The sequence below is a fragment of the Ursus arctos genome, unplaced genomic scaffold, assembly GCF_023065955.2.
Source record: "Ursus arctos isolate Adak ecotype North America unplaced genomic scaffold, UrsArc2.0 scaffold_9, whole genome shotgun sequence".
Taxonomy (NCBI): Eukaryota; Metazoa; Chordata; class Mammalia; order Carnivora; family Ursidae; genus Ursus; species Ursus arctos.
Window position 1 is genome coordinate 73,452,420 of NW_026623111.1, and position 18,090 is coordinate 73,470,509.

General features: G+C 35.9%; 1 protein-coding gene and 1 pseudogene across 2 annotated transcripts in view; both read left to right on the plus strand.

Moving 5' to 3' along the window:
* The window catches only part of GRID2 (glutamate ionotropic receptor delta type subunit 2), a 1,362,985-nt gene that overhangs the window by 868,526 nt on the left and 476,369 nt on the right, over nt 1-18,090 (plus strand). For both annotated transcript variants that reach the window (XM_048212019.2, XM_057309689.1), the window contains exon 8: nt 12,645-12,764. In XM_048212019.2, the coding sequence (XP_048067976.1) occupies nt 12,645-12,764 (120 nt within the window). The remainder of the gene's footprint in view (nt 1-12,644; nt 12,765-18,090) is intronic.
* LOC123001641 (DNA replication licensing factor MCM4-like) lies at nt 1,524-4,047 on the plus strand (annotated as a pseudogene).

The following is an 18,090-nucleotide window of genomic DNA, read 5'->3' on the forward strand; positions in this document are numbered from 1 at the left end:
GAGGGAAAGAGAGACACCATAATATGTAGGTGGTTCTCATGGAGCAATTCAATATATAAAATGTTGCTGTTGGAAAATGTATAATCAAAATAAAAATTTAATATAATAATTATGACATTTATTTTGGGAGAAATTTGTATATTTGTCCCAGTAAGCTTTCAGCCCAGTGACACTTTTTAAAGGAATATATCCATTCTGTATATTTAGAGACTAAGTATGAATGATATATATCATTGCAGATATTCAGTTTCCTTATTTTTTTAAGTAAACTCAGCCCAGTGTGGGGCTTGAACGCATAACCCCGAGATCAAGAATCACATGCTCAGTTTCATTATGTGTTGCCCCACATTCAAATTGACTTTAACAAAAATGGAGTTATTTTTTCCCCAGTCATATTACTTTGCCCCGTATGAGTGCTTTGTTCATCCCATTCAGATGCCAAGATTGGTAATACTGCATGCACCAAGAAACTTTGAAAGAAAGGTTATTACTCATACAGGAGCTCCCAGGAGAGCAGAGTGGCCCCAGGGATGTCCAGGCTGGGTTGGGCTAAGCAGCGAGATTGGGCCAGGTCTTGCTAGTGGCGAGGAGGTGGGACTGGGAAGAATTCCCGTTTACTTGGGCTAGAGATTTTCAAGGCTTGTATGTCCTACTGGTGTCAGCAAAGGAGGTGCAGGATGAGCTTTCTTGATCAACATGTCCAGAGGTGGAGCTGAAGGGAAAGGGAGACCAAAGCTTAGAAAGAAATCAGCCACCAAACATCGCAAATGAGGTCAGGCTTTTTATTACAATAAGAACATTCTAGTGATAAAATTTTTAATTACATTCAAGTAACCACTGCATGGAAGTCAGGACACTGTTGTATGGAAGCTTTACAATGTATTTTATGAAGTGGTAAAACAGGTACTTCCACATTTCTCTTTAAAAAAAAAAATACCAGTCAATTCTCAAATTTTTATTTCTCCCAGATATTATGAGTAACCCCCAAGCCATTGCTATTTATGTGAATTTTAGAGATTTGTTTTGAGAGTTATAATTTTTAAAATATTAAGTCTTCTCACTCAAGGACATGGTATCTATCCATATAGTCATCTTTTTATAGCCCTCAATAAAGACTGGTGTCTTTCATACCTATTTGCATTATATTTTATTCCTAAAATTTTATAAAGTTTTGAGTATGTGAGTCTGTGTGTGTGTGCTTGTGTGTACACACTGTCATGAATACAATTTGTTCCCATTATGTTTTCAAAGTAGATATTGTAGGTATGTAAGGCAGCTGTTGATGTTTGATGTATTTTGTGATCGAGCTGATCAACTCTTGAAGCCTGACTCCTGATTCTTGTTTCTTCCTTTGTAGTTTATTCTCTTGTCTTTTTCAAGTAGACATGGATATCATCCTCAAGTAAAATTCATGTTATCACCTAATTCTAATACTTTATATCTTTTTAAAACTTTTAAAACCGTAAAAAAACATTCTTGGGGCTGTCTGGGAACGTGACCTGTCAGGTACACTCCAGAGGCTTATGTACCTCAGAGGTGGCCATCTTTTCCTGCTCCAGGTTGAGGATGCCAGGGTGTCTCCATCTCAGAGATGTAGAGGTTACCTTTACAGGAGAGCTGCTGCTGATGCCAGCCTGGCCTAGAACTGGCTTGCAGAACCCTGACACGCAGGACATTTTCCAGCTGTCCTCTGAAGCATTCTTCAACTATTCATCTTGATTTGAATGTTAATTCCCCACTGACATATGGCACTTCCAGCTCTTGGGTAGAAGGAGCCCCAAGCTGTGGTGTTAGCGGCACACCCATGAGGTAGAGCCCTGACATGGGGTCTACATGGAAGGGTCTGTAGGTGAATTTGCGGAATGGGCCAGCAACAGAGGATACAGTGGTTAGTGAGCAGTCTCTAGGCCAAAAACTCGTGATTTGAGCAACATATATAAATATGGCAATGTGCAAAGAAAATTTTGGAGGCTTTCCTCAACTTTTTATTGACCCTTTGGCTAAAGAAGACAATGTTACCATAGATATTGCTGGATATTTGTGCATGCAATGATGGGGTGATTAATATTATTGGGGAGCCATGTTAAAGTGTAAACTGTGAATAAAATCACTTGACAAAAAGCTGTACAGACAGTTCATCTGCCACCCAGAGGAAGTTATCTTCACTTTTAACATGGCTGTCATGAGATCTTTGACGGTTACTGGACTCAGTCATACAACATCAGATTTAAGTAGGGCTGTTCACTGTGTTGAAGACTAATTACATGAGAAACCTAAATTCAGAAGACATTGACCAGTCTATCACCATCAGTGGAGTGTTGATTGGGATATCCCACCTGCTTCCCAAGATGCAGAAGTCTTTCTTGCAACGTCAGGTGTGCACCCACACTGCCTTGCCGGAAATGGACCATGACTGAATCGCTGAGCCCTTCGTGTGAGTGCTGACCCACAACCACTCTGTGTTCTCAGACAAGCAGATGATCAAACTTCAAGAGTCTTCTGAAAATATGCCTGCAAGGCAGATGCTTCATGCTGTCATCCTTTTTACTCACAATGATCTTGTTGACAAGGTTCAACCTGGGGACAGAGTAAACAGTACAGACATCTATCGAGCTGTTCTTACTGAGTCAATTCAAGAGTGAGTAATGTGAAGTCTGTCTATAAAACCCACATTGAAGGCATTTATTATCAGAAAATGGGTGCAGAACATCTGCATGAAGAAGCAGTTGAAGATACAGAACGGAAACTTTTTTCAGAGAAGCATGTGGTATTGCTTAAGGAGCTTTATAGAAAGCAAGGCATTTATGAGAGGATGGCTTCAGTCTCAGCTCCAAGCATGTAAGAACATGAAAATTTAGAAAAGGGAATCTTGCTTCAGCTCTTCCTCAGAAAAAGGAAAGATTTTAGTCACATTGGATAGACTTTGTGCTGAGAACAACATCCTGATGTGTGGTGACCCTGAGACCAGTAAGTCCCAGCTTCTGCTGTATGTGTATGACCCAGTCTCCTGGGACTGACTTACCAGTGTAAGTAGCAAAAGACCCTGACATGAAGCAGGTGGTCCTGAAGACTGGTGCCTTTGACCTAAGTGACGATTGCATCTGCTGTATTGATAAATTTGAGGAGATGAATGAAAATACAAGATCAGCATCGCAAAACGTCATGGAACAGCTGACTCTATTGCAAAGGCTGGGATTGTTTGTCAGCTCAATGCACGCACCTGTATCCTGGCAGCAGCAAATTCTATTGAGTCTCAATAAAATCCTAAAAAAACAACCATGGGTAATATCCAGCTACTCACATGTTATTATTAGGGTTTGATTTGATCTTCCTCATGCTGGACCCTCAGGATGAAGCCTATGACAGGCATCTGGTTCACCACCTCATGGCTCTGTACTACCAGAGCAAGGAGCAAGTGGAGAAGAGGTTCACAAACATGGCAGTATTGAAGAACTCCATTGCTTATGCTCACAGCACGGTCATGTCTTGCTGACTGAGCCAGCAAGACAGCCAGGCTCTCATCCAGGCTTATGTAGACCTGAGGAAGAACAGAAGATCAGTAGCAGCTGAGGAATGGTTTCTGCACACTCTCAACAACTGAAATCCTTAATTCGCTTAGCAGAACCCCTGGATTGACAGTATGGACATATCTATTCTTACTACAGAGACGAATAGCACCTCTCCGAAATGGAGACAAGAGTTAGCTGAAGCACTGAGAAAGCTTAGTTTATGTAAGGGCAAACACCAACTTTAAAATACTCACAACTTTCTGAAGATATTCAGGGACAATCTGACATAGCAATTACCAAAGATATGTTTGAAGATGCGCTGTGTGCTTTAGCTGATGATGACATCTTGACAGTGACTGGAAACACTGTTTGCTTGCTCTGGATGTTTTGTGAGCAGCTCTGTGTGTTCTGCTTGTCTGCACTTGGGCAGTGCGCTTGCTTCCATATATGTTTGCCATATAGGCCAATCAGCTGCCATGCTGCCATCAGCAGAAATGGATTCTTAAAATCATTATCTGACTCCATAAAAAATTTTTAACTTGGGTTCAATTTTCTTAGGAAAGGGTATGTTTTCATAAAGTGTGTGTTTTCATTTATCCTTCCACATTTTGAGTAAAAATACGGTGCCAATTGACAACATATACGGTAGAAATTATTTTCTTGCAGTGCTTTTCTTTTTTTCTTTTTCTTTTTCTTTTTTAGCACCAGAGCTTTTAATTATGTACATACAGATAGCAGGATGCCAGTGTTTTTTGAAGGTGGCAGTCTGGGTCATGTTTTTTGAGCTAGACTTTCTAATTCAAAATATCCATATACTTGGGGGTTTTGTAATTTGAAATAAGACTTAATTAGAGCCTTTCTCCCTGATGATAGCACTCAAACATAATTCCTTCTAGAAGCTGGTTCTCATGGCTACTGTAAGATCAGGAATTAATGGTTGGAAATGATTGGGTTCTAGGTTAATGTCTGCCACTTTATCCTAATATGCAAAACATTTTTTTCCTAAATAAATGATGGAGAGAACTTTAAAAATAACAAAATAAACCTTTTCTTGATTAACAGCTTTAGCTTTCACTTCTAAACTTGTATAATTTTTATGATAAATAGAATCTTGGTTTAATAAATATGGCACAGTGTTTTGCTATTAAGTATTTCAAAGGTAGTATTTGAAAAAAGATTTTTTTTAATTAGGTAAAGAATGTATCTTTCTATTTTTGTTTTACTATTTTTGTACATTTTATTTATTATTAACCCATATGGTTTTAGAGTAGCAAGGTAAAATAAAGTTAATCGATCCTTCCCCAGTTTTGAGGTAGAGAAAACTGAGCCACAGAAAAAATTAAATGACTTATTAAGGGTTGGTTACAAAGCAAATTAATTTTATTACCAAGTTGGTTGGCTTCCAGCTCTGTGTTCTGTATAACATACTATTTACCCTTTTCCTTGTCCATAGTGGTAGATTTAGTCACTACTGTCAAAATTGTTTGGCTAAAGACAATACACACACCAAGAAAGCAAGGGTATAAGTGCCATGTACAAATAGCATATAAACAATATCTTAGTTTCAACGTGGCTTTTTCAGATGCCTTGATTTTGAAGTGTGCATTGATGAGTCTGCAAGAAGACCATTCTAAAGGCATAGACTGCGTTTTTTTTTATATTTTAATGTTTTTTTTATATTATGTTAGCCATATAGACTGCGTTTTTAAAAGCTCTGTGGCAAAAAGTTTATTAGCACACATATGCATTATTTAGGGTATTATGAGAACCTACATTTAATTGTAGTATATATTTTGGTAAGGAGTTTTCATGTTGTATAATTTAAATTTGTTGAGGTTACATGCCCTAGAGAAAGCTTTCAAGCCTTTTAAACTAAATAATAAGAAAAACAAAAGGTGAACTGCTCTGGAAGAAAGTGGGGGAGGGTCTCCATAGATGGACTTCCACCACAATTGGTTCTTAGAACCACGGTTTGAAAACCACTTCCCTGGGACATTTAGAAAACAGTTTAATCCATACAGATTTATCGTCTTTCTTAGCTTGTGGAATAATATTACATTCAGGCAATGTGGGCAGAGTATTTTTATTTACAGACTTGTTCTAAAATTAAATGGCAATCATTTTCTATTTTTTTCTTACTGTTAATGTTGAATCAGCTTCCAAGAATACGCTCTGTTCATTCATGTATTTATCACTCTTTTAACAGATATTTATCACATGCCTATAGTGTAAAATGTATTATTCAAACTCTTTTATGTGATTACCCAAAAAAGAATTTAGAGCCTCGTAGTGAATATTGGCATTATTATACAAAAAGCTATACTCTAAGGTGAGAGACAACAAAAGGCCCCCAAGGCGGTAAAAATAGGGCACTGTAGAATCTTAGAAAGCATACCATGTGGTGGTACACACTAAGATCCCCATTTCTCAGCTGAGGTGCTCTTTCCCAGGAAGGCACACAGCTGAGCCTCTGTCCAGGAAGTGCCCTGCGCAGCGGGGAGCTGTTCCACTCCCTTCCTGGAATTGCATGCACCCAGTGACCTGTCATTACAGAATGGTCTGAGTCCCTTTCCTCCAACTGGGTTAACTCCAGTTGTTTTACTCCTCTCCAGGAACTGGTCCCCGTCATCACCTGAGCCCCTGAGCCATTGCTGTATTTCCATCACTGTTTCACCTCTCCCTTTCCAGACCCTCTTCTTGCACTCCCTTGCAGGTGCTTTTCTTGGGAACACTTCAGGTAACCCTCCTGCATGTAAGCAAATCCCCATTTCAGGGCTATTTCCCCGGGGAACCTGACCCAAGACAGAGACAACACATTAGAAAATTTGCATGAAACTGATAGCATATTAATGGAAACTTGAAAATTATCAGGTTTAAGATAGGTGAAGTTATTGAGAAGAGACATTTCAGGTTGTAGGAGCACTCCAGCTCCATATCTATTGGAATAAATCACGTGGACAATGACAACAATTGATTAATTTACCATAGTGTATAAAATACATGGAGAGAATAGTCTAGACTGGAAAGAGATTAAGGAATTTATTTTGTAGGTAAATGAAAGGCCCTAAAGAATTTTTGAGCATGGATATGACAAAATGAGAGCTGAGTTTTAGGGGGAAAAAATGCTTATATCTTTTAGTTTAATTTAAAAAAACATAAGAAAAATACTACATTCAAAATATGTGATTACATATAAACACTGACATTTTCTGTGTATTCTACATGAGTAAGCCAATCAAGATTTGATAGATCCTTAAATCAAATACTTCAGCATTGGCTTAATTGATCAATTTCTGCTAAATCCTTTATGGTGATTAAGTTCAACACTAAATGTAGCAAAACAGAATATATCAGCATTTATGTCAGTATCTCAAATCATTTAGTACCAATACATTTTCTTGTATCAATACCTATCTTATCTAGAAGAGATCTTAACACATGTTGATATATAAAGAAGTATTCTTTGAAATGGCAAAAATATTGAAATTACTCTAAGTTTTACATGGTAATGTGTTCATTCAACAAATATTTACTGAGTACTACCATATGCTGTACTGTGAGATCACAGAATAAGGAAGGAAAGTAGAAATATCAAAAATAATTACAAGTGTGGTTAGTTCTACAAAAGGGGAAACACCAGCTCTTCTGGGAATATGTGACTGGAGGACCTCCTTAGGTATAAGAATGACGGATCGGTGAAAGCATTTAAGATGAGTAGTTATTAGCCAGGAAAAGAAAGGGAAGAGTATTCCAGGAATGGGGAAGGAAGGATGCTTCATGCAAGTGCAACAGAATATTCTCAGGCTTGGAGGAAAGAATTTTTGGCACATGTAAGTAGTGAAATAAGACTGGGGTGGCTAGAAGAGAGGTAGAATAGGGACTTGGCTCCTTATTAGCTAAAATAAGGTAGACAGGGAAACATCATGAAAAGTTTTGTAAACCATGTTCAAGTTCCTAAACTTTATGCAAAGGGTAAGGTTAACCTACTGAGGTATTTTAAATGCGGTGTGTGTGTGTGTGTGTGACAAAATCGGATTACTCAGTGGCTACCAAGTGGAGCATTCATTCTGTGATTGCCATTGGACCAGGACAGACTGGATGAGAAAATGACACTTCAGAGGCTGATGTTCCAACTCAAAGGAAACCAGGGCAATGGTGTTGGTCCTGGAGATGGATAGAAGTAGGGGTCTTTGAGAGATATTTAGGTGATCAAAATAAGATTTGGTGATTTAACATAAATGTGCAGGGGAGAAGAGAAGATTCTAGGCTTCAGGCTTGGAGAAAAATTAATAAGTTGGGGGCTGTTGTTGTTACTTAATTTGTATACTAAGAGGAATGGAAATGTATTAGTTTGCTTTTGGTGTAAGGCACCATGGACCATTTAGAATTTATAAACCTGAAGGAGAGAAAGGTAATTTAGGAAAACATAATCTGACTTACCAGTAACAGTACTGACTTGGGATATAATACAGCATTTTTATAATGATGTGTGCAAATAAACTTTTTTGCCATTAGAGCTTTTAAAAAGCTATCTATGCCCTTAGAATAGGGACTCCTGTGGACATGTCAATGTATACTCCAGCTTCAGGGCATTTGAATCGAAAAGTGGGTAAAATGTTATAAATTTTAACGTATTTCATTTTAACATACATTTTTGAGCAATCCACTATGATATACATATATTATATTGGGCACACAGTTTATATATATGTCTAGAGGAAAAAGTACGAAGCACAGAATGGAGATTTCATTTCAGGTTCCTCAAATAACTTGTCATCTGGACCTCAGTTTCTTTTTCTCTAAGATGTAGATAGCATGATCAAAATACTAGCAATACCCCATTTACTTCTCAGTTTGCTGCAAGTATCTATTATGAATGAATATTTTAATGTATATGTGTATAGGCAAATACATGTATGCACATATGTATGCATATATATATATATATATACACATATAAATGTTATATGGCAGCTTCAAATTTTCCTAAACATTTCACACAAATGAAGTTTTTTTATTTTTATTTTTTGTGGTTTTCTTCATCTTATAATGTAGTATTTGTCTACCATTATATTTCTTTTCTGGGTAAAAATGTAATATTTCCTCTGTCAGGGTTTTTTCTCTCTGAAATTAACTTATGAAACGTGAGGGCACCAGGGTACACAACTGAGTCTGGCATCTTTCAGTGTGTTCTCTGCCTTTCTGGGCTCATGTTTATTTAACAGGGTGTTCTTGGTTACCAAGCATGTCTGCAAGTTGCAAGGAACCTAGAAATATGTATAAGGAAATTAGACAAGTGTCATAAATATTTAATGTTCCATATGATTCTCCAAAAGTATCTCTAAGTTACTGTATAGTTCAAGCATAGGGAAAAGTCCTTTAGCCTCATAACAGAGAGAAATAAATTCTTAGTAAATATTTTCTCTTCTTTTTTTCCCCCAACTTAGCCTATCTATAGCGGAACAACAAACTTCCGCCTTTTGAGAAACTGGTTATCCAGTGGTAAATTATTCCCAACCTTTGATTCTCCCCATTTTATTTTTCTTCCTTTCTCCATTCTATATTTGATACCCACTAGTATTTCTATATAGATTAGGTAGGATGAAATCAAGACCAATTTTACTTGGTATTTTAAAAAAGGTTTACTCTGGCAGCAATTTTTACTGTCAATTTAAAGGATGTTTAGAAATTACTTGTATGTGTTATTCATACTATCAATGTCCCATTAGCTTGTTTTGTTTAGAATCTGCTGCATCACCAAGAGATAAAAAATGCAACTGTGCATGTACAAAGATAATGACAGCTCATTACCACCTGGCCAGCACATATTTTTATCAAGGCTCAGTTTTCAAAGTTGATCTGAGGATAGATGAAAAAAGAAAAAAAAAAAGAAAAAGCTCAAAAGCATGGGAAGAGTCTGAAGCAATCAAAAATCAGAGAGGTTAAGTTGGGGGCAGATAACAAGGGGCTTCAGAGAAAGGGTTTATTTGCTTGAAATACCAACTTCTCAAGCATCCCTTATATCTTCATGAGGGGAAGGTTTTACTGATTACACGTGCTAACAGCTCATTAAGAATATAACACAAAGAAGACAAATTACAGAGTCAAAAAGGTGAACAAGGTAAGTGGAGGCCACAGTTAACTAAGTGCATGTCCCCTGATTTATGGGGTTTTTTTTGTTTTTTTTTATTTTTGTAAATTGTATACAGTATAAGTAGACTAAGTTGCTCAGTACCAGATACAAGCTATGGATAAAAACATTGGCCTGGAGCTGCCGTATGAGTATTGACTGGGAATAATAATAATAATACAGTGGCAAGCAATCTAGTGCTCAGAAGTTTAAAAATTTCAGGAGTATAGCATTTTTTGCAATGTAGCAATCATATCGATATATAATATCTTTGCTCTTTTCCCTAGAAATAAAGTACTAAGACAGAAATGTAAACTCTGATATAATTAGGAGATATTACTGGGGTAGACATATGAATGAGGACAAGAAAACCTCTGATCATTTTAGTATGCCGATAGTTTTAACTTAGGTATAGAAATATAAGCTATATTTGTGAGTCAGACTCTTACAGTATTTGCCATTTAGAGATATTAATGATAATAAGATCCACTGTACTTACCTCAGTCTTTAAATTCTAAAGTGACAGTTGGATTCTTTGAGATGTTAATACCGAATGAACATATAGGATCAAATTGACATGCAATAATAGGTTCATTTACCTACATCCAAGATACAGGAAATCAAGAGGCACAGAGGAGAGAGATGGTAGGTATTCTGCATGGCTCCCTGAATCCTTTCTTTCCACGTTGGACACGTGCATTCTGTCTCCAAGGAAGGTTTAATCAGTTTACCTCACACAACAGAGAACATTTACATTATGAAATGTCTCCATTTTTACTCTAGAGAGTATAAAGCTTCAGGACATTTTCCAGGGAGCCATAAGCCATTAATCTACAGATTCCGAGTTTATTTACTACAATAAGTCTTTAGCAGAGGACACCCTGCTAAGGGCTTTTATAGATAAGGACTCTTCTTCCTATTAAATATTACTAGTCTCTACCTGGAGTTCTAGGTGACAAGGACATTAGACTTACTTACCTCCTTTCTTTTTTTCTCCTCCTGGCCCCTACCCTCTCCTCCCACAACACACATAACAATAAAATAAGTGAATGGATCTTAGACCAGCTGTTTTAACACTTTTTTCCCCAAATACTAATCAATGAAATGCTACTGAGTCAAAATTTATAAAAACATTTCTCAAAACCATGTAAATATTCAAGCATATAATGAAATTTTGTAACCCTAATAAACTAGTTGAAAAAGACCAGGAGTATGTCTACAATTTCTGGCAAAACTAGAAAGTCTTTGAAATTAAAGAATGAAAAAAATCATGTAGATAATGGTGATGATGATGAGAGTAATTAAGCTCTCATCACTTTTCAAGCACTCTTCTTTATTCTTTATGGGTATGGTATTATAAGACACATAATAATCTTTTGGGGTAGGCACTATTATTTTGCTATTTAATAGATGTAGAAATTGGGGTATAGAGAAATTCAGTGACTTAGCCAGGTTTACCAGCAAGTAGATTCTGACTCCATTTATCAAATTCAAATAGTCTGATTCCAAAAGCCATGCTATTGACTGCTAACTCATGTGTGAGAAGAACATAGACATATCAAATTCAACATATTTTTATTAATAAAACCAGATAATGAAAGAGAAGCTGGCTTATTAAGAAATAATGGTGGAGGGACGCCCGGGTAGTGCAGTCGTTAAGCATCTGCCTTCGGCTCAGGGCGTGATCCCCGCGTTCTGGGATCGAGCCCCACATCAGGCTCCTACGCTGGGAGACTGCTTCTTCCTCTCCCACTCCCCCTGCTTGTATTCCCTCTCTCTCTGGCTGTCTCTCTCCCTGTCAAATAAATAAATAAAATCTTTAAAAAAATAAAAAAATAAAAAAGTTTAAAAAAAAAGAAATAATGGTGGAGGATCAGTTTTGTTGGTTATTGCTAATGCAAAAATGAAATAAATATTGAAATTAATTATTAAACAATGGTTTTATCGGATATCTGTTATTAACGTGGAGTCATATGATGGGCTATAAGACACAGATGAAGTAGAAGATACAGCAAACAGCATAAAACCTGCCAAAAAAGACTAGGAGTTGAATTAGAGGATATGGCAAAACGCGATATAGTTGGGTATCAACATCATAGAGGTGATCATTGAAGCAATTTACAAACGGAGATAACTTTTCCAAGTAAGTGTGATTATCAGGCTGAAATTCTAAGTTAAAGTGCTTTAGTATAGAAGTGATTTGTAATATTTTAATTTGTAAAACCCTAAATAAGGTGAAGGCTGAGAAACTAAACAGAGAAAAGAGTGGTAAACAAGAAAGAGAGAAGTATGACCTACATTGCCATCTGTTGGGGAAATGAACATCTGTCATATTGAATGAAAGATGAAGTTTGGAAATTCCCAATGAATCTCAACAGCCAGCATTACTATTTAAGAGCAAAAACAGATTTCAAGCCTAATTTAGCTTTTAAATTTTTTTTAAATTGGAATAGATATTTAAAGTAGAAGAAAAAAAATCTCCAATAAGTTAGAAACCATGGCTTTTAAGATTCCCAGATATAATTTTAGATCAAATTAGAATAGAATTGTGCTAGAGAAAGAATATTGTCAAAACTTGTCTCCAGAGTAGATTTTATACTCTCCAGAAGCATCTTGTTTTCTGACTAATGGAACTCCGCATTTCACAAGATATGGCGGCAAAAATCCTAGCCTGCAATTTAGTCTCAACTCCACCATGGTGTCATATCAGTAGTCATTTGACTCTTCGAGTATAAACTCTCTTGTTCGTAAAGTGGATGAGAATGAATTAAGTTATTCTCAAGGTTACCTTTCAATTGCTCTCCTATTTATTAAGGGCACCTATTTAAAAAATAGCCTGTTAATAATTGCACACTTGATATAATATATATTTTGTTGATGGAAATAGTATTTTTAGAACTTCTGTTTCTCCTTCTCCTCTCCCACTTCTCCTCATTATTATTGTTATTGTTATTATTATTTTACTTCTTCTGAAATCTTACATCAATATCTTTTCTCTGCTTTAGGGTGGAGTCAGTGGGTTGACTGGAGAACTAGAATTTGGAGAGAATGGAGGAAATCCCAATGTCCACTTTGAAATTCTTGGAACCAACTATGGAGAAGAGCTTGGCCGAGGTGTTCGCAAGGTAAGACCAGACACACTGGTACATGTTTTTTTCTAAAGTTAACTATAGTTTTGTTTGATTTTTCTCCATGTCATATGACCACAGTATGCATTAAAGCTTATATTGTAGTTTGAAAGAGAATGGGGAAGGGAGAATTAGGCATTTAAATGAACTTCAGTAGTTATCAGAAGTATTAAACAATAAATTCTATTTACGCCTTAAAATAATTTAAAGGAAAAAAGTAATCTAATGGTTTCCTAGGGAACTGGCATCATCTTCCGTTCATTATAGTAATAATTTGTATAAAGTAGTGAATTTAATATTTATGCAATGCATAACTGCTTGGGTTTTAACTTGTAACAGGCACAAATCAGAATAAGAGCTTTGATACATTTCATATAGAAAGAGGAAAAGTCTACTCTAAACTGTGACGTTAACAGTAGTTCAAATTCTATGTGTCATGTAATAAGTAGAAAATGGTTTGCAGGAAGTGAGCTCTTATTCTGTACTACAAATCACATGTAAGAATATGAGTGCCAATAAAGGATATTTTACGAACTGCTGGTTCACTAACTTTCTCAAGGAGAAAGTAAAAACCCCTGCAGAAATGACTTTTCTATAGTTTGGATTTGCCATGTTTATATATTTTTGTTAGGAAAAACCCAAGATAATTGAGTGTACATCCAGAGCCCACAGCTGTACATTTCTGACGGTATAAAGGTGCCTGCCTTGAGAAGAAGAGGTTCTTCAGTAGGTGCTTCTCTCCAGTGCTGAGAGTAGGATGCAGAGAAAGTGAGATATGGCAAAGCTAGGAGTTATTCGAATCCACCATAAAAACGTCCTGGTAAATTTACACTAGAGAGGAGTGGAAACTACCTTAATGTGTTTTTAATTGTTGTTTTATAGCAAAACAAAGGAGACATATAAAAACTCCATAAAACACAAGGATAATTTAGTGAATTATTTTAAAGGAAACAACTACTCCTAGAGCCAAGAAACGTAACATATCAAGCATCCTCACCACCCCCACAGACTTTTCTCCGATGCATTGCCGGCCTCCTTTCTCAGTAGTGTAACCATTAGTCTGAATTTTATGATACTCATTTCTTTACATTTTAAGTATAATTTTATCACTATGTGTATCCTTAAATAACATAATTGAGTTTTGCCAATATTTCAGTTTATGAATGGACTCAATATTGCATATATTCTTTCTTCTTGCTTATGTTCAACATTCTGTTTGTGTTATTTGTTCTTGTTATTACATGCAGTTGCAAGTTATTTCTATTTATTACTGTATTGTTTTTACCAAATGAATGTGTGACAATCCATTGTGGTCTGTTTCCATTTTTAGACCATTTTAAGCAAAGCTGTTATGAACATTCTTGGACGTATCTTGGGTATATACTCTTAAACTTGTGAATGTATTTCTGGGGGTTTAGTATCCAGGAGTAGGATTGTTTAATAAAAGAAAGCGTATCTTGAAACTTTATGGCCTCAAACCTGTTTTCATAGAGATTTACTAATTTTCATACCACCAACAGTGCAATGAGTTTTCATTGCCCTGTGTTCTCACCAAATTTTGGTTTCATTAGACTTCAAAATTTTTATTAAGTTATTGGGTATATAATGATATATCTTCATGGTTTCAATTTTCATTTCCCTGATTATAAAAAGGCTCTGCATATTTTCTTTCACTTTTTGGCACTTCAGACTTCTTTTGGAATTAATTGCTTATTCAGGTTCTTTGGACATGTTCCTTTGGGTTGTCTTTTGTTTTTATAATTGATCCTAGGACTTATATATAGTGATGAATCACTAAATTCTACACCTGATACCAATATTATACTGTAAATTAACTCAAATTTAAATAAAAACTTGGGAAAAATAGCTCTCTGAAGACCCTGGGGTAAGTAACTTCTGCTGTGGTAAAGATGACTCTTTTTCCCAGCACCTAGCCAAAAAAAAAAATTCTCTTGCCCATCAACACCAGTGCCCTCATTCTCTACCAATGCACTCTACCAACAAGGGACTTTTACTTTTCCACTGACAGCTGGAGGTTAGCTTTCAGTTGCTAAAGCCATCTCTCCTGATGACTAACCCTTATAAAGGTATACCTCAAATGGATTTGGAATTTCTTTCTTTGATCACCCCTTGCATTGAACAATAGTGTAATTAATCTATCATCTATATGGCATATGTTAATAATTCTTTGTTTGTTTCAAGTTTTTATTTGTGTTTTGAAGATTTTATTTATTTGACAAAGAGAGACACAGCAAGAGAGGGAACACAAGCAGGGGGAGAGGGAGAGGGAGAAGCAGACTTCCTACTGAGCAGGGAGCCCAATGCGGGTCTCAAACCCAGGACGCTGGGATCATGAACTGAGCCGAAGTCAGATGCTTAACAACTGAGCTACCCAGGCGCCCCTGTTTGTTTCAAGTTTTTATTGAAATTCTAGTTAACATATAGTGTAATATTGGTTTCAGGAGTAGAATTTAGTGATTCATCACTTACGTATAACACCCAGTACTCATCACAAGTGCCCTCCTTAATACTCATCAGCCATTTAGCCCATTCCCCCACCTCCCCTCCAGCAACCCTCAGTTTGTTCTCTATAATTAAGACCCTGTTTTATAGTTTGTCTCTTACCCCCCTATGTTCATCTGTTTCATTTCTTAAATTCCACATATGAATGAAATCATATGGTTTTGTCATTCTCTGACTTATTTTGCTTAGCATAATACTCTCTAGCTCCATCCATGTCACTGCAAATGGCAAGAGTTCATTCTTTTTGATGGCTGAGTAATATTCCATTGTATATATGAACCACATCTTCTTTATCCATTCATCAGTCAATGTATATTTGGGCTCTTTCCATGATTCAGCTGTTGTGGACAATGATGCTAAAAACATCAGGGTGCATGTGCCCCTTCAAATTAGTATTTTTATATCCTTTGGGTAAATACCTTGTTGTACAATTGCTGGATCATAAGATAGTTCTATTTTTAACTTCTTGAGGAGTCTCCATACTGTTTTCTAGAGCAGCTGTACCAGTTTTCATTCCCACCAACAGTGTGGGAGGGTTTCCCTTTCTCCACATCCTCACCAGCACCTGTCGTTTCTTGTGTTGTTGATTTTAGCCATTCTCACAGGTGTGAGGTGATATCTCATTGTAGTTTTGATGATGAGATGTTGACCATCCTTTCATGTGTCTGTTGGCCATTTGTACATCTTTGGAAAAATGTCTACTCCTGTCTTCTGCCCATGTTTTAATTGGATTATTCATTTGTGGGGTGTTGAGGTTTATTAGTTCTTTGTATATTTTGGATACCAACCCTTTATCAGATGTATCATTTGCAAATATCCTCTCCCAATTAATAAGTTGACCTTTTTTGTTTTCTTGATTGTTTTCTTCACTGTGCAGGAGATTTTTACTTCGATGAAGTCCCAATAGTTTATTTTTGATTTTATTTCCCTTGCCTAAGGAGACATAAATAGAAAAAGTTGCTACAGCCAGTGTCAAAGAGGTTACTGCCTATGTTCTCTTCTCAGATTTTTATGGTTTCAAGTCTCACATTTAAGTCTTTAATCCATTTTGAATTTATTTTTGTGTATGGTGTGAGAAAGTGATCCAGTTTCATTTTTTTTTTTTTTCATGTTGCTGTCTGGTTTTCTCCACATCATTTGTTGAAGAGACTGTCTTTTTCCCGTTGGATATTGTTTCCTGCATTGTTGAAGATTAATTGAGCAATAGTTGTGGGCTCATTTCTGAGTTTTCTTTTCTGTTTCATTGATCTATATGTCTATTTTGTGCCAATACCATACCGTTTTGATCTCTACAGATTTGTAATATAACTTAAAGTCTGGAAATGCAATTCATCCAGTTTTGCTTTTCTTTTTCAAGATTGCTTTGACTATTCATGGTCTTTTGTGATTCCATACAAATTTCAGGATTGTTTGTTCTAGCTCTGTGAAAAATGCTGTTAGTATTTTGATAGGGATTGCTTTAAATGTGTAGGTTGCTTTGGGTAGTGTAGCATTTTGACAATATTTATTCTTCCAACCCATGAGCATGGAATGTTTTTCCATTTCTTTGTGTCATCTTCAATTTCTTTCACCAGTGTTTTATAGTTTTCAGAGTGCAGGTCTTTTACCTCTTCGGTTAGGTTTATTCCTGGGTATCTTACTGGTTTTGGTGCAATTGTAAATGGGATTGATTCCTGAATTTCTCTTTCTGCTGCTTCATTATTGGTGTATAGAAATGTAACAGATCTCTATACATTGATTTTGTATCCTGAGATTTTACTGAATTCATGTATCCGTTCTAGCAGTTTTTTTAGTGGGATCTTTTGGGTTTCTATATAGAGTATCATGTCATCTGCAAATAGTTAACGTTGCACTACTTCCTTGCTGATTTGGATGACTTTTATTTCCTTTTATTGTCTGATTGCTGTGGCTAGGACTTCCAGTACTATGTTAAATAACAGTGGTGAGAGTGCATATGCTTGTCTTACTCCTGGCTAAAGAGGAAAAGCTCTCAGTTTTAGTATTAGCTGTGGGTTTTCCATATATGGCCTTTATTATGTTGAGATATGTTCCCTCTAAATCTACTTTATTGAGAGTTTTTATCATGAATAGATGTCATACTTTGTCAAATGCTTTTTCTGCATTGAAATGATCATACAGTTTTTATCCTTTCTCTTATTGATGTGATGTAACACATGGATTTTGATACTAAGGTTATATTGCCCTCATAAAATGGGGTGGAGAGGATTTTCTCTTTTTCTATTCTCTGTGAGTTATATAAAATTGGAAGAATTTCTTCTTTGAGTGTTTGATAGGTCACCCAATGAAACCAGCTGGGCTTAGAATTTTCTTTGTGGGATTTTTTTTTAATGACTAATTCTACTTTACATGATAAATTTTTAAAAAGTCATGTTTTCTAATTCTTGTCAACTCAAGAAGTTTTATTTTTATGATCTTTTTATTTTTTTCTATTTGTATTGGCATAAAACTGCTAATATTTTTTTAAATATCTGAAACATTTCAAGATCTGAACTTATTTTCAGTTTTGAATGGTTTTCTTGGTAATTAACATCTTAAAAATTATTATTTTAAAGACTTCTAATAATGCTTTCTTCCCTAAAAAAAAAAATCTTGTCTGCTATTAATAGAGCTAAACAAACTTTCCTCCAATTACTATTTGGATGGCATTTATTTTTACTGTCCTTTTACTTTCAACTTTTCTACATCCTTTTGTTCTGCACATAATTCTTATTAAAAGTATATAATTAATTATTCAACACTAATTTGGCTTTCATTCCTAAAAACCAAAGCATTTCATGTA